Raw genomic sequence first — 27,316 nt, 5'->3', positions numbered from 1 at the left:
CTGGATCCCATTGGCAGGGAAAGAAAAGGGAGCCAGACATCTCCGTCCCCCCCAAGTCCTTTTGGACGGATGAGCCAGGAGTTTGGAGGTCTGGAAGTATGGTCCACGTCACCTCCTGATCTCTGAATAAAGGGATTCGGATCTCCGCAGCAACTCCTAAAAGAGAGGAGAGGATATTAGAAGAGACAGGGATCGAGGGGGTTGAGCAGGGACAACTGGGACCCACAAATTCACCCACTGCCCAGTCTTCTCCCACATCCTTCCAAAAGATATTATCTCCTCCGTTCTGGGTCAAGGGTTAAGACTAGATGATCTTTGGAGGTCCCCATTTTAAAGAGGCTGTAGTCAAGGAGCATATAAATACCCTGGGCATAAAGAGAGAGGGAAAGAAGGAGGGAAGGAGGGAGGGAGGGAAGGAGGGAGGGAGGGAAGGAAGGAAGACAGAGAAAAGAGGAAGGAAGGAGGAAAGTGAGGAGGGAGGGAGGAGGGAGGGAGGGAAGGAAGGAAGGAAGGAAGGAAGGGAGAAGGAAGAGTGAAGGAAGGAAGGAAAACAGAGAAAAGAGGAAGGAGGAAAGTGAGGAGGGAGGAAGAAGGGAAGGAAGGAAGGAAGGAAGGAAGGAAGGAAGGAAGGAAGGAAGGAAGGAAGGAAGGAAGGAAGGAGGAAGACAGAAGGAAGGAAGGAAGGAAGGAAGGAAGGAAGGAAGGAAGGAAGGAACAAGAGGGAAGGAAGGAAGGAAGGAAAACAGAGAAAAGAGGTAGGAAGGAGGAAAGTGAGGAGGGAGGGAGGGAGGAAGGAAGGAAGGAAGGAAGGAAAACAGAGAAAAGAGGAAGGAGGAAAATGAGGAGGTAGGAAGAAGGGAAGGAAGGAAGGAAGGAAGGAAGGAAGGAAGGAAGGAAGGAAGGAAGGAAGGAAGGAAGGGAGACAGAAGGAAGACAGAAGGAAGGAAGGAAAGAAGGAAGGAAGGAAGGAAGGAAGGAAGGAAGGAAGGAAGGAAGGAAGGAAGGAAGGAAGGAAAACAGAGAAAAGAGGAAGGAGGAAAGTGAGGAGGGAGGAAGAAAGGAAGGAAGGAAAACAGAGAAAAGAGGAAGGAGAAAAGTGAGGAGGGAGGAAGAAGGGAAGGAAGGAAGGAAGGAAGGAAGGAAGGAAGGAAGGAAGGAAGGGAGACAGAAGGAAGATAGAAGGAAGGAAGGAAGGAAGGAAGGAAGGAAGGAAGGAAGGAAGGAAGGAAAACAGAGAAAAGAGGAAGGAAGGAGGAAAGTGAGGAGGGAGGGAGGGAGGGAGGAGGGAGGGAGGGAGGGAGGGAGGGAAGGAAGGAAGGAAGGAAGGAAGGAAGGAAGGAAGGAAGGAAGGAAGGAAGGGAGAAGAGGGAAGGAAGGAAAACAGAGAAAAGAGGAAGGAAGGAAGGAAGGAAGGAAGGAAGGAAGGAAGGAAGGAAGGAAGGAAGGAAGGAAGGAAGGAAGGGAGACAGAAGGAAGGAAGACGGAAGGAAGGAAGGAAGGAAGGAAGGAAGGAAGGAAAACAGAAAAGAGGAAGGGAGGAGGGAGGGAGGGAGAAGGGAGGGAGGGAGGGAAGGAAAGAAGGAAGGAAGGAAGGAAGGAAAGAAAACAGAGAAAAGAGGAAGGAAGGAGGAAAGTGAGGAGGGAGGAAGAAGGGAAGGAAGGAAGGAAAGAAGGAAGGAAGGAAGGAAGGGAGACAGAAGGAAGACAGAAGGAAGGAAGGAAGGAAGGAAGGAAGGAAGGAAGGAAGGAAGGAAGGAAGGAAGGAAAATTGGAAGGAGAGAAGGGAAGGGAAGGGAAGGGAAGGGAAGGGAAGGGAAGGGAAGGGAAGGGAAGGGAAGGGAAGGGAAGGGAAGGGAAGGGAAGGGAAGGGAAGGGAAGGGAGGAATGTATCCAGGACCTACCATATAGTTTGACTCCAGGTTGGGGCAGGTTTCTGGCAAGGGCTGGAAGAGAGAGACAAAAGTTACTCCACTGTGATAAATAAAGGGTTTGGGAAAGTATGGAATGAAAGTATTCTATTTTTGCCCTTTGTTGGGGTCCAATGCCCCAGTGTCCACACATGCTTCCTCCCATGCTTCCCAGCCAAGGATGTAGACCAAAGGTGTATCTACTATGCAGCAAAAGGAATGCATTTTGGCACTGCTTGAACTGCCATGGCAACATGGGATGGGATACTGGGAGCTGCAGTTTTGCAATTGTCCCCGAGAGCGGCGGAGGCCCCCGCCTTCAAATTGGTGTGAACCGCAGCGGAGAGTTCCGCAGTTCCTGGAAGCCAAGTTTGGGACCAACTGATGAAATGTGCCCCAGCAGGCAGCTCAAAGCCAGGACTGCACTCAGTCTCCCATTACTTTCCCCTCTCCTTACTTTGTAACAAATCCCCAATAAAGGTACTTAAATTTTGTAACTTTTGACTTTTTCGCTTGATACATTGTATCCTTCCCTGCCTCAAACTAACTCAAACCTGAAATAAACTTCTTTCCGGGCTCCGGGCAACCGCGGGCCCGCCTGCGATGCCTTCTGGGTGTCCCAGGGAGGCCGAATCTGCGCCTGTTAAAACCGCGGATATGGAAACCTTCCTATTGGACCCCCGTATCTGCTAAAATCTCAAAATGGCGGATCGGCCCCGTTTCAATTTCACATTTTTCTATACCCGATTCCCAACTAAACTGCTATCTCGCTTTTCTCGTTTTGGATCCCTACACTCAAAGGCCTTGCAAGACGGCAGCTCCCAATATGCCACAGCATGAACGTGGCGGCGAGGGTGGTGCCAAAGTGCATGAGTTGTACAGTGCAGAAGCACCCGGAGGAATCCAGGCCAGGGCCAGGCACCTCTCTCTCTCCCTCTCTCTCTCTCTCCCTCCCACAATGTTCCCAAACCCAGATCCAGGCCAAGAGCGAGAACAGGTTCTTTTGGGCGGAGGGCGCTTCGACTCACAGGGAGCGGTCCTGGCAGTGGGGGCGGCTCCTTGCCCTCCGTCTTGGGCGACTTCACCGGGGAATCCATCACTTCGTAAATGGGCTCCTTGTCATCTGGAACACAAACACAGCCAAGCTCTCACCCAGTTGGCATGACACTGGGCGCATCTGCCAACTGACTGTACTTTCACTACTATGGCTTCACTGCTATGGCTCAATGCTATCCTGGGAGTTGCAGTTTCACTAAGACGCATCTGCAATGAATGCACTTTCAAAATATACACGTATACACAAATATATACACACACAAAGCATATATACACAGACTGGGCCACAACAACATGTGGCAGGGGGTGGCATATATTTATATACATATACATACATATATATATATATATATATATATATATATATATATATATATACACACACACACACACACACACACACACACACACATATATATATATATATATATATATTCATATTTTGGTAGTCAAATTTCTAAGGTCTCAGGACCTGAATCCAGGATAAAGGGAGGAATCTCAGAGCAAGAGAACTGCCTTGAAAGAGGTTGAAACCTGCAGCAAAGTGATACCTTGAATCCTATGGAAATCTATCAAGCCTCATTCCATTTGAAAGTCTATTTGCAGTTATCATTATCATTATTATGATTTGTGACACTACAAGATGAGTCCACAGCAGACACTCTGCTGGCTGTTGAATTGGATCACACGTTGGACACAAGTGTCTAGGGCTGTGTGATGTATCGGTGAACAATGCGTGCAGATCCCAGTAAGGTGTCCTTTTGCAGCTGGCAGGTGGTAATCTTGTCATCATTGATTGTGTTTAAGTGCAGGCCAAGGTCTTAGGCACTGCACCCAGTGTGCCGATCACCACTGGGACCACCTTGACTGGCTTGTGCCAGAGTCTTTGCATTTCAATCTTTAAATCCTCATATCGTGTCAGCTTTTCCAGTTGTTTCTCTTCAATCCTGCTGTCACCTGGGATTGCAACATCAATGATCCATACTTGGTTTTTTCCCATGGTTGTGAGGTCAGGCGTCTTGTGCTCCAAAACTCTGTCTGTCTGAATCCGGAAGTCCTAGAAGAGTTTGACGTGCTCATTTTCTGTAACTTTTTTCCGGCTTGTGATCCCACCCGTTCTTTGTGGCAGGCAGATGGTGTTTGTGGCACAAGTTCCAATGAATCATCTGAGCAAGGGTGTTGTGCCTCTGCTTGGAGTCTGTCTGCACGATCTTCTTGCAGCAGCTGAGGATGGGATCTCTTGTTTCATCTGCTTCCTTGCAGAGTCTACACTTGGGATCTGTCACTGACTTTTCAATTCTGGCTTTGATGGCCTTGGTTTTAATGTCTTGTTCTTGGGCTGCCAGAATCAGGCCCTCCTTTGTCTCCTTTTTCAAAGTTCCTTTTGGGAGCCACAGCCATGTTTTCTCTTTCTCAATTTGGCTCTCAATGTTTTCCAGGAAGTGCCCATGGAGAGCCTTCTTCTTTCACCAGTTTTCTCTTCTGCTCTGCATCATGTTTTTACGGCATTCCCTCTTTGTCTTTTGCACTTTAAGCAGTTTTCTCCTCTTGACTTCCCTCCATGTTGGTTCTTGACTGCCTTTCCCATCATCTGCCAGTCCGTGTTTCTCTTCTTCTTCTACCATTTGTTTCCCTTGCAGAAGCCCTCTTCTCTCTTCCTCCTGATTTTCTGGGCAGGTCAAGTCTGTCGACATCATTACACGGGTGTCACGAGGAGTGGATGGTCATCAGTTGTCTTGTTTTTCTGTCCTATTATTATTAGTATTATTATTATTATTATTATTATTATTTGCCTGCCTCTCCTTGCAGCTCGAGCAAGGCACAACATATCATAAAGCATTGTGTAAAATGCATATATTAAATGCATATATGAAACAGATACATTAAAATACAGTAAATACTGGACATTGTTGCTTCTAAGGTATGTAGAGATTTAGAGAGATGGGCCAAAACTAACAAAATGAAGTTCAACAGTGACAAATGCAAGATACTCCACTTTGGCAGAAAAAACGAAATGCAAAGAGACAGAATGGGGGACAATGCCTGGCTTGAGAGCAGTACGTGTGAAAAAGATCTTGGAGTCCTCGTGGACAACAAGTTAAACATGAGCCAGGAATGTGATGTGGCGGCAAAAAAAGCCAATGGGATGTTGGCCTGCATCAAGAGGAGCCTAGCGTGTAGGTCTAGGGAATTAATGCTACCCCTCTATTCTGTTTTGGTTAGACCACATCTGGAATATTGTGTCCAGTTCTGGGCACCACAATTCAAGAGAGATATTGACAAGCTGGAATGTGTCCAGAGGAGAGCGACTAAAATGATAAAAGGTCTGGAGAACAAGCCCTATGAGGAGCGGCTTAAGGAGCTGGGCATGTTTAGCCTGAAGAAGAGAAGGCTGAGAGGGGATATGATAGCCATGTATAAATATGTGAGAGGAAGCCACAGGGAGGAGGAGGGAGCAAGCTTCCTTTCTGCTTCCTTGGAGACTAGGACGCAATGGAACAATGGCTTCAAACTACAAGAGAGGAGATTCCATCTGAACATGAGGAAGAACTTCCTGACTGTGAGAGCCGTTCAGCAGTGGAACTCTCTGCCCCGGAGTGTGGTGGAGGCTCCTTCTTTGGAAGCTTTTAAGCAGAGGATGGATGGCCATCTGTCAGGAGTGATTTGAATGCAATATTCCTGCTTCTTGGCAGAATGGGGTTGGACTGGATGATGGCCCAGGAGGTCTCTTCCAACTCTTTGATTCTATGATTCTATGATTCTATGTCTATATGTATGGTTGTGTGTGTGTGGGTGGGTCTGAAATTGCAGAAAATTCTGCAACTGTTGATCCTGCAATATGAACACATTACAGCCTTCTCTGTCTTGCAAAACAGGATGGAAATACTCACCGTGTTTTGGTGACAGCGATTTCCTCCCTCTGGGATCCAGCCTGAAAGGAGATTTGCATAGGTGAAAGGGGGGAAAACCCATGCTATACAGATTGATATAGCGATTGCAAGACTCTAACAATGCTTTGATGCAATGTTGTATTACAGATTGTTATATCATACTTTGTTATATCATACTCCCCAACTTTCTCCGTTTGGCAGAGAGGGACAGTCCCAGTTCACCCTATGACCCTCCTTGGAAGGAATGGAAACCATCTGAGATTGGAAGGAGAAGATGTCTAGGGTTGGTTCTAAGGCTGGTGACATAATACAGTTTGAACTGCATTGAACTCCTGGCCCTATAATGAAGTTCAATTGCATCTTCATCACCATGATACTTCAGCTTGTCAGAAGCATACACAAAGCTTGGCCTGTCACTGAACATCGAGAAAACCAAAGTGCTCTTCCAGCAGTCACCAGCCAATCCCTCTCCAATGCCAGAGATACAGCTTAATGGTGTAACATTAGAAAATGTGGACCATTTCTGCTCCCTTGGCAACCACCTCTCCACCAAAGTCAACATCGACACCGAAATACAACACCGCCTGAGCTCTGCGAGTGCAGCATTTTCCCGAATGAAGCAGAGAGTGTTTGAGGACCGGGACATCCGTAGGGAGACCAAGCTGCTTGTCTATAAAGCTATTGTCCTCCCAACCCTGCTATACGCCTGCGAAACGTGGACTATCTACAGATGTCACATGCAACTCCTGGAACGATTCCATCAGCGCTGCCTCCGGAAAATCCTGCAATAGGGCTGGGTAACCACGGAAAAATTTGTTTCTAAACTCGATTCGTTTTTAGGGGGTTTTTGCGTTTCGTTTTTTAAAAGAATTCCTAAATTTTTCTTTTAAAAAGTTCGAAATATACAAAATTTCGTAAATTACGAAACAATTACAAAACAATTATGAATCGATTCGTTAATGGCGGACGCGATTGCGCAATATGCAAATAAAACCCTCCAAATGGGACAGGGGGAACTTCTGAAGCTTCCCTCTCCCTCTGTTGTTGACTGTTGGTGTGATAATTATATTTTTTATAAGAGATAAGACAAACAACAACCCTACAACTTGCACCAGACATACGGAAACAATTACGAAACAATTTCGAAACAATTTCAAAACAATTACGAAAAAATTACGAAATAAATTGAAAAATTCGTTTCGATTTTTAATTGCTCCTGCATGGCTCAATATCGGATCGTAAGCTAATTTAAATACGAATTAATAACGAATTACGAAATTAACGAATGAAACCGCCCAGCCCTATCCTGCAAATCTCCTGGGAAGACAAGCGGACAAACGTCAGCATGCTGGAAGAAAGCAAAGACCACCAGCATTGAAGCGATGGTCCTCTGCCATCAACTCCTGGCTCAATATCGGATCGTAAGCTAATTTAAATACGAATTAATAACGGATTACGAAATTAACGAATGAAACCGCCCAGCCCTGTCCTGCAAATCTCCTGGGAAGACAAGCGGACAAACGTCAGCATGCTAGAAGAAAGCAAAGACCACCAGCATTGAAGCGATGGTCCTCTGCCATCAACTCCTGGCTCAATATCGGATCGTAAGCTAATTTAAATACGAATTAATAACGAATTACGAAATTAACGAATGAAACCGCCCAGCCCTGTCCTGCAAATCTCCTGGGAAGACAAGCGGACAAACGTCAGCATGCTGGAAGAAAGCAAAGACCACCAGCATTGAAGCGATGGTCCTCTGCCATCAACTCCTGGCTCAATATCGGATTGTAAGCTAATTTAAATACGAATTAATAACGAATTATGAAATTAACGAATGAAACCGCCCAGCCCTGTCCTGCAAATCTCCTGGGAAGACAAGCGGACAAACGTCAGCATGCTGGAAGAAAGCAAAGACCACCAGCATTGAAGCGATGGTCCTCTGCCATCAACTCCGCTGGACTGGCCACGTTGTCCGGATTGTCCGATTATACACTGACTATATAATGAAGTTCAAACCACATTACATTAGTGTAGAACCAACTTAGGATAAGAAGTTAGTGAGATGACAATACTATTTCCAACTTATGCCTTTAAGTTCACAGATAGGAAGTCCATTTTAACTTTATTATTTTGAAGTTCATTTTACTGGGTGTATCTATAACAAATATGCCCTATATTGGAAAGTGGCTGTCTTTACAAATTGGACAACGACACTTTTGCACTCTGAGCCAGGAACACCTTTCCACCCAGATCTGCAGAGTCCAGACGTAGCTAACTACAGGAGTTTATTTACAAAAGTATATACAAAGGGAAAATGGGCATTTCCCAAAAAGCAGTGGAAAGGGGGCTAAGAAAGAGCAATAGTCCAAGTATCCATAGATCAATAGTCCAAGATGGCAAGGTACATGAAATCCATGAAGTCAAGAGCATAGGAATAAAGCCATAAGCATAAAAACAGGAACTTTTTCCAATACAAAACTCATTCAGGAACAAAGGCAAACTTGAGAGCTGAACATAAATTTGATTTTATGACGACGTTGTCTGCTCTGAAGAGGCCAGGAAAACACCACTTAATTTAAGTTCAAACCCAACCAAACAGTCATGAGATCTGGGTTGTTGTACTTTTTTGGGGGCTATATGGTCATGTTCTAGAGGCATTCTCTCCTGACGTTTCGCCTGCATCTACCTCTGAGGATGCTTGCCATAGATGCAGGTGAAACGTCAAGAGATAATGCCTCTAGAATAGGGGTTCTCAACCTTCCTAATGCCACGACCCCCGTGATACAGTTCTTCATGTTGTGGTGACCCCCAACCATAAAATTAGTTTCATTGCTACTTCATAACTGTCATTTTGCTGCTGTTATGAATAGTAATATAAATATCTGATATGTAGGATGTATTTTCATACACTGGACCAAATTTGGCACAAATACCCAATACACCCAAATTTGAATACTGGTGGGATTAAGGGAGGGTATTGATTTTGTCCTGTGGGAGTTTTAGTTGCTGGGATTTATAATTCACCTATAATCAAAGAGCATTCTGAACTCCACCAACGATGGAATTGAATCAAACTTGGTACACACAACTCCCATGACCAACAGAATACTGGAAGGGTTTGGGAGTTGAGTTTTGGGAGTTGTAGTTCACCTACATCAAGTGAGAACTGTGGACTGAAACAATGATGGACCTGGACCAAACTTGGCACGAATTCTCGATATGCCCAAATTTAAACGCAAGTGGAGTTTGGGGGAAAATAGACCTTGACATTTGGGAGTTGTAGTTGCTGGGATTTATAGTTCACCTACAATCAAAGAGCATTCTGAACCCTACCAACGATTGAATTGGGCCAAACTTCCCACATAGAACCTCCATGACCGACAGAAAATACTATGTTTTCTTGTGGTCTTTGGTGACCCCTCCGACACCCCCTCGCGACCCCTCCAGGGGTCCCAACCCCCAGGTTGAGAAACATTGCTCTAGAGTCATGAGATCATCATTACGGCACCTGGATTTCAAGGACTATTTCTCACTGAGTCTTTCTGAATTTCTATTAACCTCTCCTTTTCTCTCTCCAAGCAGGGACCTAAGCTTATATCCTGGGGCAACTCCCCATCTTTTGAAGGCTGAGAAGGCCAAGAAGGCTGATTCTCAAGAGAAACAAAATCCCAAACATCCTCCATCTCTTCTGTAGCTGTCAGCCCTTCTCTCTGATCTACAGCCTGCGTTTCTGTCTGTGTTTCAGCCTGAACACACACAGACACAGTGAAAAACCCATCATCCCCTTCATCCTCTGAGACAGAATCCCCACATCTTGCTGCTGATCACAACAGATACATACATTGCTGAAAAAAGTTAATAAATATATCCATGTTTAAAATTCCATTTCTTGGCTACTTTCCTGTTTCCTTCTTCCTCCTTTGTCCTCAGCTCGCTTCAGTTCCTGCAAACTGAGTTCAAAGGGAGGAAAGCAGGCAAATCTTGCCACTCCCAGTGGATAAATACAAAAGCAAACTGTTGCAATTTTTCCTAACTTGGGCTTTCACTCTTTTCCATTGTAGCCCAAATGGGGCAATGGGTTAAACCCTTGTTTCGGCAGGATTGAAGACCGACAGGTCGGTGGTTCAGATCTGGGGAGCAGGGTGAGCACCCTCCTTTCAGCTCCAGCTTCCCATAAGATGGTAAAACATCTGGGCATCCTTGCAGGCGGCCAATTGTCTCTGTGCTGGTATTGCTGTACCAGGAGCTCCAACTTTATTTTCTTTCTGTTGTCTGTTTTGCAGTCATAGGACAGGCCTCCTGTCCATCATAATTACGCTTTGGTTCTGCCCCTTGTTCTGGGCTCTGGGAGGGAAAGGAGCCATTTTTGGGGCAGTCTCACACAAGGTAGCTAAGCTATAGGATGTAGACCAGCTCGTCCTGTAGAAAAGCTTCCTTTTTCAATAACCACCCAGGGAAAAAGTAGCATCCAGGGAAACAGAGCATCCAGGGAAAAGGTCTCAAGGCTCTGGCTGAGAGCTCACAGCCTCTCAGCCTCACAGCAAACAGGGGGAAAACAGCCCTGAAGTTTCAAAGAATTCTCTGAGAGAGGACAGCACTACAGATCCATGGAACTCCAGCTGAAATATCTTCAAGCCTCGGCTGGTAGGTCTACTCGATACCCAGACGCATTTGGAATCGGTAGTAGGTCCCACACCGATGAGGCATAGATAGAAAGCAGCCTGGGAGAAGTTAAATAGGGCTTTTTCCTACAGAGAAGGTTCAGTTAATCAAAGTCAGGTGCCAGTCCATTGAGGACTAGACTAAGAAAGCCTCGAAGTGTTGTTTGAAACATTGAAGATTTATTGTTTGTTCCATAATAAATACTTTGTTGCATTATTAAAGACTCTAAAGACCATCACTTCAGGAAAATCGCTAAGAACCTCTCTTTGAGGCCCCGCTGGGCTTAAAGTATACGTCCTATCAGAGGCGGCCCTAGGTAATTTTCAATGGTAAGCAAACAGTATTTTGGTGCCCCACCCCAACCAATCATTGATATATATTTTCTGTTCATCGTGGGAGTTCTGTGTGCCATATTTGGTTCAGTTCCATCATTGGTGGAGTTTGGAATGCTTTTTGATTGTAGGTGAACTATACATCCCAGTAACTACACTTGCCGCACTTGCTCCCTTGCCTGACCCGCTTTGGGTCCGGAGGCATGCCTGAAGACCCTGGCGTGTGCACCAAAAGTCACCTCTTCTCCTGACTTTCTCCTCAGCCATTGGGACTGAGAGAGAGAGAGAGAGAGAGAGAGAGAGAGAGGTGGAGATGCCCACCTTTCCTGAAGGTAGGCGCAAAAACAAAGGAGGGAGCGGAGGTGGGAGATACCTCCAGCCGGAGGGGCTCTCTCTCTCTCTCTCTCTCTCTCTTGGTATCAATGGCTGAAGAGAAAGTCAGGAGAAGAGGTGAGTTTTGATGTACACGCTGGGGTCTTCAGACACACCTCTGGACCTGAAGCGGGTCAGGCACAGCAGCTCCGCCCCTTGGCCCACCCGTGGATTGGGGAGAGAAGAGGAGGCAGGTGGAGTGCCGGGGAATCGGGAAAGACAGCCGGTCATGGGGAAGGAATCGAATGCAGAGAACAACTGAGCGCCGGCTCTGCTCGCGCACTTGATGGCTGGGTGGAGCAGGAATGAGAGGGGCTAGGCGAGGTTCAAGGGCCCGGCCCCTTTGGGAAGAGGATCGCCCAGCAGCGAGGCAAGAAAGCCGAGGTTCCCCCCGGACTGCGAGGGCTGTTGTGCGCTGAGGGGGCGCTCCTCAAGTGGCGGTCGAGGGGCATTTACAGAGGCGCCTCTGCGCCCCGGGCAAAAAAAAGTGTTCTGCGACCACTTACTTCGCGTAATGGACGAGCCGCCCCTGCGTCCTATAGAAAAGTACAGCTGTTACAGGCTCAACGCGCGACAGAACAGTCTCATACCAGAAATGACTTGCAGTTTCTCAAGTTGCTACTGACATGAAAAAAAATCCTTTTCCATTACACTATGTAACAAAATTTAAAATAAACATTCTGTCCCTGGTTTGCAAGTATTATTTCCTATTTAATTGTGCTGTTCTTACTTCGAAAATAGTTGCCCTACTCCAGAAACTTTTTTTTGTGCCACAAACTAGGTTGAATTGGTTGAGACTTTATAAGATACTCATTGAAAAACTAGAGCAAAATGCGCTGCGGCTGGATGTCCCATCAAAACAACGTTTCAGCAGCTTAATAAACTTTTCCAATTAGAACCAATTAGGAGATGACATTGATAACCCAAGAACAAAAATGGTGTTACATACTGTAATAATAGTAAACATTGAAAACTTGAAAGCAAAGATGTCACTCTGTCATCCACACAGATGGAGAACTTTTCAGTACTTATGTTTTGTTGATGTATTGCAACTACGTTACATAGTGTTATCACGCCATCTTTATATTTACTAGAACTCAACGGCCTCTACCAATTAGAGAGCTTCATCTATGCTGATGATCGCGCCATCACCGCTCAAGCAAGGAGCTTTGAGATGGTTGAACAGAAGTTCTCCGAAGCTCTAAGTGCTCTTACTGCCTATTACAGGGAAAACCAGCTGACCCCTAACCCATCTAAAACACAGACATGTGCTTTTCATCTCAAGAACAGAGAAGTATCCCGAGCTTTGAGGATTATGACCTGGGGAGAAAGGAATCCCACGGGAGCATTGCAGCGCACCCAAATCCCTGGGAGTCACTCTGGACCGTGCTCTGACCTACAAGAAGCACTGCCTGAACATCAAGCAAAAAGTGAGCGCTAGAAACAACATCATACGAAAGCTGACTGGCACAACCTGGGGATCACAACCAGACACAGTGAAGACATCTGCCCTTGCGCTATGATACTCTGCTGCTGAGTATGCATGCCCAGTGTGGAACACATCTCACCATGCTAAAACAGTGGATGTGGCTCTGAATGAGACATGCCGCATTATCACGGGGTGTCTGCGCCTGACACCACTGGAGAAATTTCACTGTTTAGCCAGTATTGCACCACCTGACATCCGCCGGGAAGTGGCAGCTAATAGTGAAAGGACCAAGGCAGAGACATCTCCAGCTCATCCTCTGTTTGGGTATCAGCCAGCACGTCAACGACTGAAATCCAGACATAGTTTTCTAAGATCTACAGAGACACTCGCTGGAACACCTCAGCAAGCGAGAATCCAAAAGTGGCAGGCTCAAACCCAGAACCTCAACCAATGGCTGATACCAAATGAGAGACTCCACCTTGGGCACACAGAAAACTGGGCGACTTGGAAGGCGCTGACCAGACTGCGCTCTGGCACCACGAGATGCAGAGCCAACCTTCAGAAATGGGGCCACAAAGTGGAATCCTCGACATGCGAGTGTGGAGAGGAGCAAACCACTGACCACCTGCTGCAATGCAACCTGAGCCCTGCCACATGATGCACCATGGAGGACCTTCTTGCGGCCACACCAGAGACACTCCAAGTGGCCAGATCCTGGTCAAAGGACATTTAATCAACTACCAAACTCACACATTTTGTATTTTCTGTGTTTGTTTGCTTTGTTCTGTTAGAAATGTAATATAATTGACTGGCTGCCCTGACACGAGAAATAAACCAATTTTCTCTCTTTTTTGGGGGGGGGCTCAGATTAGGAGAAGGCAGTTGCAGAAGGCAGGGAGACCATATTCACCTTCCAAATGTTCTTGGATTGCTTTACTTTCCTTTAAAGGAGGATGGTTCAGGGATTGGAGAACTTGCCAAACTCTGCTGATAACTTATGCTTAAGCAATGCTTCCAATCTCTTACAGGTCACGGCTTTTCATGACATGTCGGAAGGTATGTGCTGCCTTACCCGCCGGTGCTGGGCTCGTTCTTGTACAGGACGAAGCGGTAGACCAGCGTGGCCCCCACGGCCCCCGCCAGCAGGATGCCCACCACCACCCCGGCCACGATCCACCCCAGCATCAATGGGGGCTTGGTGGGCTCCTTGACGGCTGGCGTCTGCGGAGTAGATGTTGTCGCCGTGGAAGGTGGATGCGTGGTCGGACCTGCAAAGAGAACGCAGGCAGAATTAAGCCTCCCGTTATCAGAGTTGATGTGAGGAGAAAGAGGTCTAGATCTAGGGAAGTCATGCTCCCCATGCTCTATTCCGCTTTTGTTAGACCACACCTGGAATATTGTGTCCAATTCTGGGCACCACAATTGAAGGGAGATATTGACTCTAAGCTGGAATGTGTCCAAAATGATCAAGGGTCTGGAGAACAAGCCTTATGAGGAGCCGGAGTGTGGTGGAGGCTCCTTCTTTGGAAACTTTTAAACAGACGCTGGATGGCCATCTGTCAGGGGTGCTTTAAATGCAATTTTCCTGTTTCTTGGCAGAATGGGGTTGGGCTGGATGATAAGGCCTTCGACAAGGTCCCCCATGACCTTCTGGCAAGGAAACTAGTCCAATGTGGGCTAGGCAAAACTACGGTGAGGTGGATCTGTAATTGGTTAAGTGGACGAACACAGAGAGTGTTCACTAATGCTTCCTCTTCATCTTGGAAAGAAGTGACGAGTGGAGTGCCACAAGCAGGGTTCCGTCCTGGGCCCGGTCCTGCTCAGGATCTTGATTCATGACTTAGATGAAGGGCTAGAAGGCAGGATCATCAAGTTTGCAGACGGGACCAAATTGGGAGGGAGAGCCAATAGTCCAGAGGACAGGAGCAGGATTCAAAACAATCTTGACAGATTAGAGAGATGAATGGCCAAAACTAACAAAATGAAGTTCAACAGTGACAAATGTAAGATACTCCACTTTGGCAGAAAAAATGAAATGCAAAGATACAGAATGGGGGACAATGCCTGGCTCGAGAGCAGTACGTGTGAAAAAGATCTTGGAGTCCTCGTGGACAACAAGTTAAACATGAGCCAACAATGTGATGTGGCAGCAAAAAAAGCCAATGGGATTTTGGCCTGCATCAAGAGGAGCCTAGTGTCTAGATCTAAGGAAGTAATGCTACCCCTCTATTCTGCTTTGGTTAGACCACACCTGGAATATTGTGTCCAATTCTGGGCACCACAATTCAAGAGAGATATTGACAAGCTGGAATGTGTCCAGAGGAAGAGGGCAACTAAAATGATCAAGGGTCTGGAGAACAAGCCCTATGAGGAGCGGCTAAAGGAGCTGGGCATGTTTAGCCTGAAGAAGAGAAGGCTGAGAGGAGATAGGATAGCCATGTATAAATATGTGAAAGGAAGCCACAGGGAGGAGGAGGGAGCAAGCTTGTTTTCTGCTTCCATGGAGACTAGGACATGGAGCAATGGCTTCAAACTACAAGACAGGAGATTCCATCTGAACATTAGGAAGAACTTCCTGACTGTGAGAGCCGTTCAGCAGTGGAACTCTCTGCCCCGGAGTGTAGTGGAGGCTCCTTCTTTGGAAGCTTTTAAGCAGAGGCTGGATGGCCATCTGTCAGGGGTGATTTGAATGCAATGTTCCTGCTTCTTGGCAGAATGGGGTTGGACTGGATGGCCCAAGAGGTCTCTTCCAACTCTTTGATTCTATGATTCTATGATAGCCCAGGAGGTCTCTTCTAACTCTTTGATTTTATGATTAATAATAGAATTGGAAGAGACCTCATGGGCCATCTAGTCCAACCCCCGTCATGCAGGAAAAGCGCCATCAATCCATAACGTTTTCTTTGCCACCTGATGGATTGGAGACAGGGAAGGACACCTCCCTGTTGGGACAAATAAGGGAGTATCTGCACCTGGGTGGATTGTACCTTCAGAATGATTGATTACATTGGGAACAACAAAGGGGACCCCTGGACAGGTGCAATAGGGCGTACCGAGGATACTGCTATGGGCTGTTTGATATGGCTATGGACCAAGAGTTGAAAGGAATGTGGAACACAACCATGAATTGAGATACACTTGAAAATAATATAAAAAGCCCCCCCCCCCCCCCCCCAGATTATAAGTGTGTCGGCTTGGCCGCTGCATCTGCACTCATCACTTCTACATAGGAACTGATCTACTCTTTGGGAGGGGCCTTGTGAAGATGAATGCATGAGAGCATGAATGTGTTGAGACCTCACAGCCTCTGAGGATGCCTGCCATAGAAGCAGGCGAAACGTCAGGAGAGAATGCTTCTGGAACATGGCCAGATACCCCAGAAAACACACAACAGGTCTGCATTTTGGGGTCCTCCTAGAGCTTGAAGCTCAGGTGCCAGTGGTAGCCGGGAGGGCCTACACAGTCCCACTACAGTCAGTCCCACCACTGTCACAAGTGTCGTTGGTGGAGACGAGGGAGAGAGCCTTCTTGGAGGTGACCCAATTTACCTATAAAACCCTACATGGCTTGGGCCCAGCCTATTTGCATGAGCGTGTCTCCCCTTACGAGCCTGCAGGGGCCCTGAGATCCACCAGGAAAGCCCTCCTCTCAGTCCCACCACCGTCACAAGCGCAGTTGGTGGAGACGAGGGAGAGGGCCTTCTTGGTGGTGACCCAATTCACCTATAAAACCCTACATGGCTTGGGTCCAGCCTATTTGCATGAGTGTGTCTCCCCTTACGAGCCTGCAGGGGCCCTGAGATCCACCAGGAAAGCCCTCCTCTCGGTCCCACCACTGTCACAAGTGACGTTGGTGGGGACGAGGGAGAGGGCCTTCTTGGTGGTGACCCAATTCACCTATAAAACCCTACATGGCTTGGGTCCAGCCTATTTGCATGAGTGTGTCTCCCCTTACGAGCCTGCAGGGGCCCTGAGATCCACCAGGAAAGCCCTCCTCTCAGTCCCACCACCGTCACAAGCGCAGTTGATGGAGACGAGGGAGAGGGCCTTCTTGGTGGTGACCCAATTCACCTATAAAACCCTACATGGCTTGGGTCCAGCCTATTTGCATGAGCGTGTCTCCCCTTACGAGCCTGCAGGGGCCCTGAGATCCACCAGGAAAGCCCTCCTCTCGGTCCCACCACTGTCACAAGTGACGTTGGTGGGGACGAGGGAGAGGGCCTTCTTGGTGGTGACCCAATTCACCTATAAAACCCTACATGGCTTGAGTCCAGCCTATTTGCATGAGCGTCTCTCCCCTTACGAGCCTGCAGGGGCCCTGAGATCCACCCGGAAAGCCCTCCTCTCAGTCCCACCACCGTCACAAGCGCCGTGCTGAAGAACAGTTACATGTAAGGTGTTTAAACCCGGATCTGGTATGTTTGGATAATATTATTGCAAGCCGAGAGTCTCAAGCTGCAGATGATTCAGTTTCCCTTCTTCCCTGGAGAACATGAAACTGCATTTGCTTACAAATCAAAGGGTCAAGAGGAGCCCAACTTACTGGCCAAGTGCAGCTCGAAGGTGCCTTTGAGGGTGACTTTGGGCCGGAGCAGGAGCAGGACGGTGTAAATCTTGGCGTCACTGGGCCGGAGGTGTGTGATGAGGAGGGACCCGTTGGGGAAGCCAAACTCTCGCTGTGTGCTTTGGACCCCATCGCGCTGCGGACGGACCGGGTTTGCAGGGAAGTAGGTGAAGATCCTGGTGGAGCCGTCAGTGGCCTGGCCCCGGTACCAGCTGACCTCCCGCAGGACGCCGGTCACGTTCTGAACCGAGAGGGTGACGTTCTGGCCCTCAGAGGGTTCTTCTGGAATGGAGACCACGGAAACAGGATCAATGGTGCCCAGGATCGGGGCCACCCACGAACTCAAAAGGCAGGCTGTCGGAGGAAGGGGTCAGAAAGGAGAAGTCAGAGCTCAACATGAATGCCAACAAAGACAAAGTCCTACACTTAGACAACAGAACCAATATGGATAGATACGCATTTTCCCAAGTCTAGTGCAACATCGAATCTCATGCGCACCTCAATTTCCAAAACCCTGAAGCCAAAAAAATATATTTGTTGACAAATGTAATGCGCAGTGGCAAAAAGTGCACTCTGTTGGAGCATGTAAAAATCAGTCAGTGAGTGTGTTAACTGAAAAATGCAAAGCGTAAAGCTGATTGGTTGGGTCACACCCAGAAGCTAGCTGAGCCTGCGAGTTTTGGCAACAGTTATATGTTTAAGTTTTCTGCGCAGGAGCTTGCCAAGACAGTTAGTATTTTTGCTTCTTGGAAGCTGGAAGAAAATCTCTCATATGGACACCTGGGACCATTTTGAATCTCTCTCAAAGGGCATTGTGTGAGTTAATGCAACTGTTCACATGACTGTATCTATGAGAATCATTTTCCTGTCTGGAGGACAAAGGGTTCCCGAAAAACCTTTTGCCTTAGCTCTGGTTAACTCAACTATCTCCCCAGCAAGAAACAATCACACCAGTCTTAATTTCATTGTCCTCATGTTTGCTGGCTAGTAAAATCCAGACTTTCCTTTACACATGTTGATTCATTTCAATCAGAACACAATAGATCAGCCCTGCTTGAGACTTCCTTTTTTGTCTCGCAGGCCACATGGCATTTTTTTTCAGAACTCATTAACAGATTCCTTTGTGTTCTATCATCCCACCTCCCTCTCTCCTGATTTGCTGCTGCCACTAGGTGGCAGGAGCCTCCCCATTGGATCCTACGGACCGCTGGAGCTTCCTGATTGGTCCAGAGGTGCCGGGGGCGGCAGGGCTGCCTCCCAGCTGTTTGCCCATTGTCCAATCACAGTGGAAGGCGGCAGAGAGGCCGGGGCGGGAAGTTTGAACTCTGCAACTTTGAATTTACTATAAATATGACTGTATTGGTGTATTTTCTTATGCTATGCTGGCGAATGATTGCAGCTCTGCATCCTTTTCAGCTGAATCCCTAAATAAACCTCGATGGCTTTTCTTCAACCTTGGTGAGATTTATTTGGGAAAAATCAAGGGAAATTCTAAGCCTTCTCCTCTTTCGCTTGCCAAGGGTTTCGGACTCTCTTTGGTGTGTCTAAGGGCTCCTCTCTCCTGGACAGTAGCCTCCAAATTCTAGCTCGATAGCATATGTTGCTCTGCATAACAAAGAGTTAACAACTTATTCCTTACTGATCATCTGTCTGGCATATCTTTTCTCTAGCAAGACAGTGTGCGGATGGGTGAAGATGTGAACTACATGTAATTCCCGTTCTGCCATACACTCTTTGTAATTTGGCCAAAAAAAGGTGCGCATTACAGTGGCGTCATGCTTAGAATGCCTTCTTTAAGAGCTTCCAGCAAAGGAAACCTTGGGGTGCATCTATGTTGGAGGATGAATGAATCCACTTTTAACTGCCGTAGCTCCGCCTCCCTTTCCCAACCTCATCCTTTTTCCACAGCGAAAAAAGCCAATGTGATTCTGCCTGGGTTGCATCTCGAGGAGTCTAGTGTCCAGATTGAGGGAAGTCCTAGTCCCATTCTCTTCTGCTTTGGTCAGGCTTCACCTGGAAAAATAATAAGGCTATTTCCAGTTCTAGGCATCCAAAATCAAGAAGGATGTTGACCAACTGGAAGGTGTCTATGGGAGGGTCCCCAAACTGGTCCTAGATCTGGAAACTATGCATCCCTACGAGGTTTAGAGAGGTGGGGATGTTTAGCTCTGAGAAGAGAAGGCTGAGAGAAAGGGATGGGAAACCTAGAATTGGAGAGCCCTCAAGGATCATCTTGGCTGTTTGTTTACACTGTAAATCTCAACCAGTTTCGGGCAGACTTTAAACTGTTGGTGGCTCCCAGCTAGGAAACTCAAGGAATTCACAACACAATTCGTCCTAACTTGTTCTAGATTGCCGGTTTTTCAACCTGACCTGACAACTGTGCTTTGTCCCAGGGTTATTAGATGGCTTGCCAACTGCCGTGCTTTGTTCTAGGTTGCCAACTTTCCAACCAGACTTTACTCCTGTGTCTTTAAACGACAGACCACAGCAGACAATTCGACAACTGCACTGAAGGCTGTGCTGCCCTTCCTAATTTCTATACAAGGTGGAAGAGCATGGGTGGCATGGGTCAGTTGGCAACCATATATACCTCGTGACCAACAGAAAATACTGGAAGTGTTTGGTGGGCATTGACCTTGAGTTTAGGAGTTGTAGTTCACCTATATCCAGAGAGCACTGTGGACTATAATTGATCTGGGCCAAACATGGCACAAGTACTCAATATGCCCAAATGTGAACACTGGTGGAGTTTAGGGGGAATAGACCTTGATATTGGGGAGTTGAAGTTGCTGGGATTTGTAGTTCACCTACAATCAAAGAGCATTCTGAACCCCACCAATGATGGAATCGAACCAATCTTGGCACACAGAACTCCCATGACCAAGAGAAAATACTGGAAGGGTTTGGTGGGCATTGACCTTGAGTTTGGGAGTTGTAGTTCACCTACATCCAGAGAGCACTGTGGACTATAACTGATCTGGGCCAAACATGGCACAAATACTCAATATGCCCAAATGTGAACACCGGTGGAGTTTGAGGAAAATAGATATTTACTTTTGGGAGTTTTAGTTGCTGGGATTTATAGTTCACCTACAATCAAAGAGCATTCTGAACCCCACAAATGATAGAATTGGGCCAAACTTCCTACACAGAACCCTACGAAAATACTGGAAGGGTTTGGTGGGTATTGAACTTGAGTTTGGGAGTTGTAGTTCACCTACCTCTAGAGAGCACTGTGAACCCTAACAACTATGAATCTGGACCAAATTTGGCACAAATATCTGATACACCCAAGGAGGGATTTGGGAGGAATTGACAGTGATTTAGGGGAGATGTATTTCACATACCTCCGGAGAGCACTGTGAACCCAAACAACTATGGATCTGGACCAAGTACCAGATACACCCAAATCTGAATACTGGTGGAGTTCGGGGCGGGATGGGTTGATCTTGTTATTTGGGAGTTGTAGTTGCTGCCATATGCCAGCAAATATGGGAAACACAAGAATGGCCATCAGACTGGAAGAAATCAACTTATATCCCCATACCAAAAAAGGGAAATGCGAAAGACTGCTCCAACTTCCGTACAGTGGCCCTTATTTCTCCTCATGCCAGGAAGGGAATGCTCAAGATCCTGCAAGGAAGAAGACTCCAGTGAGACATGGAGCAAGAGTGGCCAGATGTTCAAGCTGGGTTTAGAAAAGGCAGAGGAACCAGAGACCAGATTGCCAATCTCCGGATGCTGGAGAATGGAGAAAGGCAAGAGGGAGTGTCAGAAAAACATCTACTTCTGCTTCCTTGACTCTTCTAAAGCCTTTGACTGTGTGGATCATCATAAATGGTGGCAAGTTCTGGGTGGGATGGGCATCCCAAGCCCCCTCCCCTCTCTCCTGAGGAATTTGAACAAGGACCAAGGAGCCACGGTCAGAACTGACCACGGAACAGGAGACAGGTTCCAGATTGGTAAAGGCGTCCGGCAAGGCTGCATCCTCTCACCCAACCTTTTTAACGTGTATGCAGAACACATCATGCGAGGATGTGCGGGGCTTGAGGAATGCAAAGCTGGGGTGAAAATGGCTGGAAGAAACATTCACAACCTCAGATATGCAGATGACACCACTCTGATGGCCGGAAGCGAGGAGGAGCTGAGGAGCCTTCTAATCAAGGTGAAAGAAGAAAGCGCAAAAGCCGGGTTGCAGCTAAACATCAAAAAAACCAAGATTATGGCAACAAGAATGATTGACAACTGGGAAATAGAGGGAGAAAAAGTGGAGGCCGTGACAGGGTTTGTATTTCTAGGTGGGAAGATGACTGCAGATGCAGACTGTGGCCAGGAAATCAGAAGACGCTGTCCTGGGCCCGGTCCTGCTCAGGATCTTTATTAATGACTTAGATGAAGGGCTAGAAGGCATGATCATCAAGTTTGCAGACGACACCAAATGGGGAGGGAGAGCCAAGACTCCAGAGGACAGGAGCAGGATTCAAAGGGATCTTGACAGGTTAGAGAGATGATGGGCCAAAACTAACAAAATGAAGTTCAACAGTGACAAATGCAAGATACTCCACTTTGGCAGGAAAAACGAAATGCAAAGATACAGAATGGGGAACGATGAGGCCTGGCTCGAGAGCAGGACATGTGAAAAAGATCTTGGAGTCCTCGTGGGGAGGAAGTTAAACATGACCCAGGAATGTGATGCGGCGGCAAAAAAAGCCAATGGGATTTTGGCCAGCATCAAGAGGAGCCTAGTGTCTAGATCTAAGGAAGTCATGCTCCCCATGCTCTATTCTGCTCTGGTTAGACCACATCTGGAATATTGTGTCCAATTCTGGGCACCACGATTCAAGAGAGATATTGACTCTAAGCTGGAATGTGTCCAGAAGAAGAGGGCGACTCAAATGATCAAGCGTCTGGAGAACAAGCCCTATGAGGAGCGGCTTCAGGAGCTGGGCATGTTTAGCCTGAAGAAGAGAAGGCTGAGAGGATATATGATAGCCATGTATAGATATGTCAGAGGAAGTCATAGGGAGGCTTTTCTGCTTCCTTAGAGACTAGGACGCGAAACAATGGCTTCAAACTACAAAAGAGGAGATTCCATCTGAACCTGAGGAAGAACTTCCTGACTGTGAGAGCCGTTCAGCGGTGGAACTCTCTGCCCCAGAGGGAGTGTGGTGGAGGCTCCTTCTTTGGAAGCTTTTAAACAGAGGCTGGATGGCCATCTGTCGGGGGTGATTTGAATGCAATATTCCTGCTTCTTGGCAGGATGGGGTTGGACTGGATGGCCCATGAGGTCTCTTCCAACTCTTTGATTCTATGATTCTATGATCCTAAGACCCTCAGACATACGTGTTTTCTGATCGTCTTTGGCAACTACCTGAAACCTCTCTTGTGACCCCCCTCCCAGGGGTCCTGATGCCCAAGATTGAGAAACCCTGATATATATAGAGAGAGATATGAATTCCATGACTCACCTACGAGAAAGAAACTCTTCCCGGAGACATCCCGGATCCTCGATGCTTCCATACTCAAAATAGACTACGTCTCTCTATTTGGGTTGGAAACGATCCTCGAAGATGTGAAGGAATGGTCACTCTGTGTGTTGCTGGACGCCTGGCCTCTGTCCCGGTGCCATCCTAGGGAGAGAATTCCTGGGCTTTTCCTTGGCAACAATGGAGAAGGCTTGATCCTGACCCTGGAAAGATATCCAGTGCGTGGGTTTTGTTGTAGTCTTTGTGTAAGAGAGAAGGCTGGGGGTGCCAACTTTCGTTGGTTGAGAACCGTAACTCCCTCCTGTTTGGCGTCAAAGCCACCCAGGCTTGACCGATTGGCCTCCAGGAATGTCCAGGAACATTAAGAGACCCTTGGCTCCCACCCAAAAGTGCACGCTTGCTGCCTCATTGCCCTCGGTACGGAGGAGGGACGGGGATGCTGGGAACTCCAGTACCAAGGGATGGGCACACCTGGACTTGTTTTGGACTTCGACCCCCACAATTCCTAACAAACGGTACATATAACTTTAATAAATAATGTATTGCCGAAGGCTTTCATGGCCGGAATCACTGGGTTGTTGTAGGTTTTTTCGGGCCTGGCAGTGCCTGGGGCAATCTTTTGTTGAGAGGTGATTAGATGTACACAGATCTATTAATAATAATAATAATAATAATAATAATAATAATAATGTATTGTTGAAGGTTTTCATGGCCGGAATCACTGGGTTGTTGTAGGTTTTTTCGGGCCTGGCAGTGCCTGGGGCAATCTTTTGTTGAGAGGTGATTAGATGTACACAGATATATAAATAATAATAATAATAATAATAATAATAATAATAATAATAACGTATTGTTGAAGGTTTTCATGGCCGGAATCACTGGGTTGTTGTAGGTTTTTTCAGGCCTGGCAGTGCCTGGGGCAATCTTTTGTTGAGAGGTGATTAGATGTACACAGATATATAAATAATAATAATAATAATAATAATAATAATAATAATAATGTATTGTTGAAGGTTTTCGTGGCCGGAATCACTGGGTTTTTGTAGGTTTTTTCGGGCCTAGCAGTGCCTGGGGCAATCTTTCGTTGAGAGGTGATTAGATGTACACAGATATAATAATAATAATAATAATAATAATAATAATAATAATAATGTATTGTTGAAGGTTTTCATGGCCGGAATCACTGGGTTGTTGTAGGTTTTTTCGGGATATATGGCCATGTTCTAGAGGCATTTTCTCCTGACGTTTCGCCTGCATCTATGGCAAGCACCCTCAGAGGTAGTGAGGTCTGTTGGAACTAGGAAAATGGGTTTATATATCTGTGGAATGATGTCCAGGATGGGACAAAGAACTCTTGTCTGTTGGAGCTAGGGGTGAATGTTTCAACTGACCACCTTGATTAGCATTTGATGGCCTGGCAGTGCCTGAAGCAATCTTTCATTGAGTGGTGATTAGATGTCCTTGTTTGTTTCTAACAAACCTAATGTGCATGTATGCTGTGGTGTTATGTACATGAACATGTAAATATAATAATAATAATAATAATAATAATGCATATAATATAATAAATGGTACAATATAATAATATACAATATATTATTTTATTCCTTATATTTATTTATACCCCATTTTATCTCTCCTGCAGGAGACTCTAATAATAATAATAATAATAATAATAATAATAATAATAAACATGACCTGAGTAAAACTGTTAAGGAGAGGAAGGCTTGGAAGCCTCTCATTCATAGATCACAATAAGTCAAAGTCAGTGTGATGGCTTTCCCCAAAGTCAGTGTCTACTGACCCATAATAATAATAATAATAATAATAATAATAATAATAATAATAATCTATATAAATAAAAATGTTCCACCTGAACACGAGGAAGAGCTTCCTGACTGTGAGAGCCGTTCAGCAGTGGAACTCTCTGCCCTGGAGTGTGGTGGAGGCTCCTTCTTTGGAAGCTTTTAAACAGAGGCTGGATGGCCATCTGTCAGGGGTGATTTGAATGCAATATTCCTGCTTCTTGGCAGAATGGGGTTGGACTGGATGATGGCCCAGGAGGTCTCTTCCAACTCTTTGATTCTAGGATTCTATGTAATGTTCGTTTGTGTGATTAACAGAACTCAAAAACCACTGGACGAATTGACACCAAATTTAGTCACAAGTCACCTAACAACCCAATGTATATCCTTCACTCAAAAGAATTGATTTTGTCATTTGGGAGTTGTAGTTGCTGGGATTTATAGTTCACCTAAAATCAAAGAGCATTCTGAACCCCACCAACAATGGAACTGAACCAAACTTGGCACACAGTTCTCCCATGACCAACAGAAAATACTGGAAGGGTTTGGTGGGCAGTGTCCTTTGGTTTTGGAGTTGTAGTTCACCTACATCCAGAGAGCACTGTGGACTCAAACAACGATGAATCTGGACCAAACTTGGCATAAATACTCAATATGCCCAAATGTGAACAGTGATGGAGTTTTGGGAAAACAGAATCTTGACATTTTGGAGTTGTACTTGCTGGGATTTATAGTTCACCTACAATCACAGAGCATTCTGAACTCCATCAACGATGGAATTGAACCAAACTTGGCCCACAGTTCTCCCACGACCAACAGAAAATACTAGAAGGGTTTGGTGGGCAGTGTCCTTTGGTTTTGGAGTTGTAGTTCACCTACAACCAGAGATCACTGCGGACTCAAACAATGATGCACCTGGACCAAACTTGGCATAAATACTCAATATGCCCAAATGTGAACACTGATGGAGTTTTGGGAAAACAGAATCTTGACATTTGGGAGTTGTACTTGCTGGGATTTATAGTTCACCTACAATCACAGAGCATTCTGAATCCCACCAATGATAGAATTGGGCCAAACCTCCCACACAGAACCCCCATGTGGGCCACAGTAACATGAGGCTAGTAATAATAATAATAATAATAATAATAATAATAATAAATAAGTCCGATATTCAGATGCAAATCCCAGACATTGGGACCTAATGTGCATTTGTGCTGTGGTGTTATGTACATGTAAATATAATAAATAATAATATAATATATTATTATATAATATGCATTATATATATATATATATATATATATATATATATATATATTATTGCATATAATAATAAGTAAATATAATAACGATATAATGTGCACTATAATAATATACCATATATTATTATTATATTTATTTATACTCTCCTGCAGGAGACTCTAATAACAATCATAATAACAATACCGTAAGTCAAAGTCAGTGTGATGGCACCGAACACCAACCATGGCTTTCCCCAAAATCAGTGTCTACTGACCCATAATAATAATAATAATAGCAATAATAATAATAATAAATAAGTCCAATATTCAGATGCGAATCCCAGACACTGGGATCTAATGTGCATTTGTGCTGTGGTGTTATGTACATGTAAATATAATAATAATAATGCATATAATATAATACATGTACAATATAATAATATACAATATATTATAATATTCCTTATGTTTATTTATACCCTGTTTAATAATAATAATAATAATAGCAATAATAATAATAATTAATAAGTCCGATATTCAGATGCGAATCCCAGACACTGGGATCTAACGTGCAAATGCATATTATATTATTATTATTTATTATATTTACATGTACATAACACCACAGCACAAATGTACATGTAAATATAATAAGTTATATATATATATATATATATAACATATAATATTACATATAATAATAATAATATAATGTGCACTCTAATAATATACCATATATTATTATTATATTTATTTTATATATATATATATATATATATATATATATATATATATATTATTACATATAATAATAAGTAAATATAATAATAATAATAATAAATAAATAAATAAATAAATATAATAATAATAATGGGCACTCTAATAATATACCATATATTATTATTATATTTAATATTATTATATATAACATATAATATTACATATAATAATAAGTAAATATAATAATAGTAATAATAATAATAATAATAATATCATGTGCACTCTAATAATATACCATATATTATTATATTTATTATATTTATTTATATTCTCCTGCAGGAGACTCACCTTCAGCCGGAGAGGCGCGTCCTACATATTCTGCGCTTCCCAAGGTTTGCTTCTTCTTCTTCCTCTCCTTCGTCCTTCTCACCTGTGCATTCCTGAGCCTGACTCACCTGACCAGTTGCATTGCAGGATCCTTGCAGAGAGGGAGAGATGCCTTCGGTTGAGGCCCGGAAGGAGGAGGCAGCCAGGTGCTCCCAGGCTAATTTGGGGGTGTGCATCTTATTGTTTACCTGCCTGTTGCATCACACCTGGCAAAATATGGCGCTGCATCGGTTGGATTTCTACCTATGCTGCAAAAGGAGAACTTAGTCGTCGTATGATATCAAAGGCACCCCACTTTCAGGAAAGGCCTGCAAAGGCACTGGCATGTGTTTGGTAAGGGTTGGGGTGCAAAAACACCCCAAAAGTGGAGTAAACAATGATGTAAACAATGAAGAAGAAGCTATCCATTTGGTCAGTTCCTCCAAAACAATTCAATTTGGCACAAGCATCTCTAGACTG

General features: G+C 45.3%; 1 protein-coding gene across 1 annotated transcript; it reads right to left on the bottom strand.

Annotated features, from left to right (window-relative positions):
• LOC137097986 (carcinoembryonic antigen-related cell adhesion molecule 19-like) lies at positions 1-26,958 on the bottom strand. The gene is made up of 8 exons (XM_067473546.1): positions 26,819-26,958; positions 22,684-22,904; positions 17,192-17,566; positions 13,722-13,917; positions 5,855-5,895; positions 2,936-3,030; positions 1,902-1,943; positions 1-156 (listed from the first exon to the last, which is right to left on the bottom strand). Exons 2-8 carry the CDS (start codon positions 22,733-22,735, stop codon positions 109-111), a joined length of 849 nt encoding a protein of 282 aa, XP_067329647.1. The 5' UTR covers positions 22,736-22,904; positions 26,819-26,958; the 3' UTR covers positions 1-108.
• Between the last annotated feature and the right edge of the window lie 358 nt (positions 26,959-27,316).

This window comes from Anolis sagrei, chromosome X (assembly GCF_037176765.1).
Source record: "Anolis sagrei isolate rAnoSag1 chromosome X, rAnoSag1.mat, whole genome shotgun sequence".
Lineage (NCBI taxonomy): Eukaryota > Metazoa > Chordata > Lepidosauria > Squamata > Dactyloidae > Anolis > Anolis sagrei.
Note: the sequence above shows the minus strand (reverse complement) of the source record. Positions and strands in the feature narration are given on the sequence as shown.

Bases quoted from the DNA above. Each gene is read 5' to 3' on its own strand.
- LOC137097986 (XM_067473546.1), bottom strand. From the start codon at position 22,735: ATGGAAGCATCGAGGATCCGGGATGTCTCCGGGAAGAGTTTCTTTCTC. The intron at 1,944-2,935 runs GTGAGTCGAAGC...TCTCTCTTCCAG, and splicing joins CACTGCCAGGACCGCTCCCT to CCCTTGCCAGAAACCTGCCC. The intron at 157-1,901 runs GTAGGTCCTGGA...CCTCTCTTTTAG, and splicing joins ACCTGGAGTCAAACTATATG to GAGTTGCTGCGGAGATCCGA.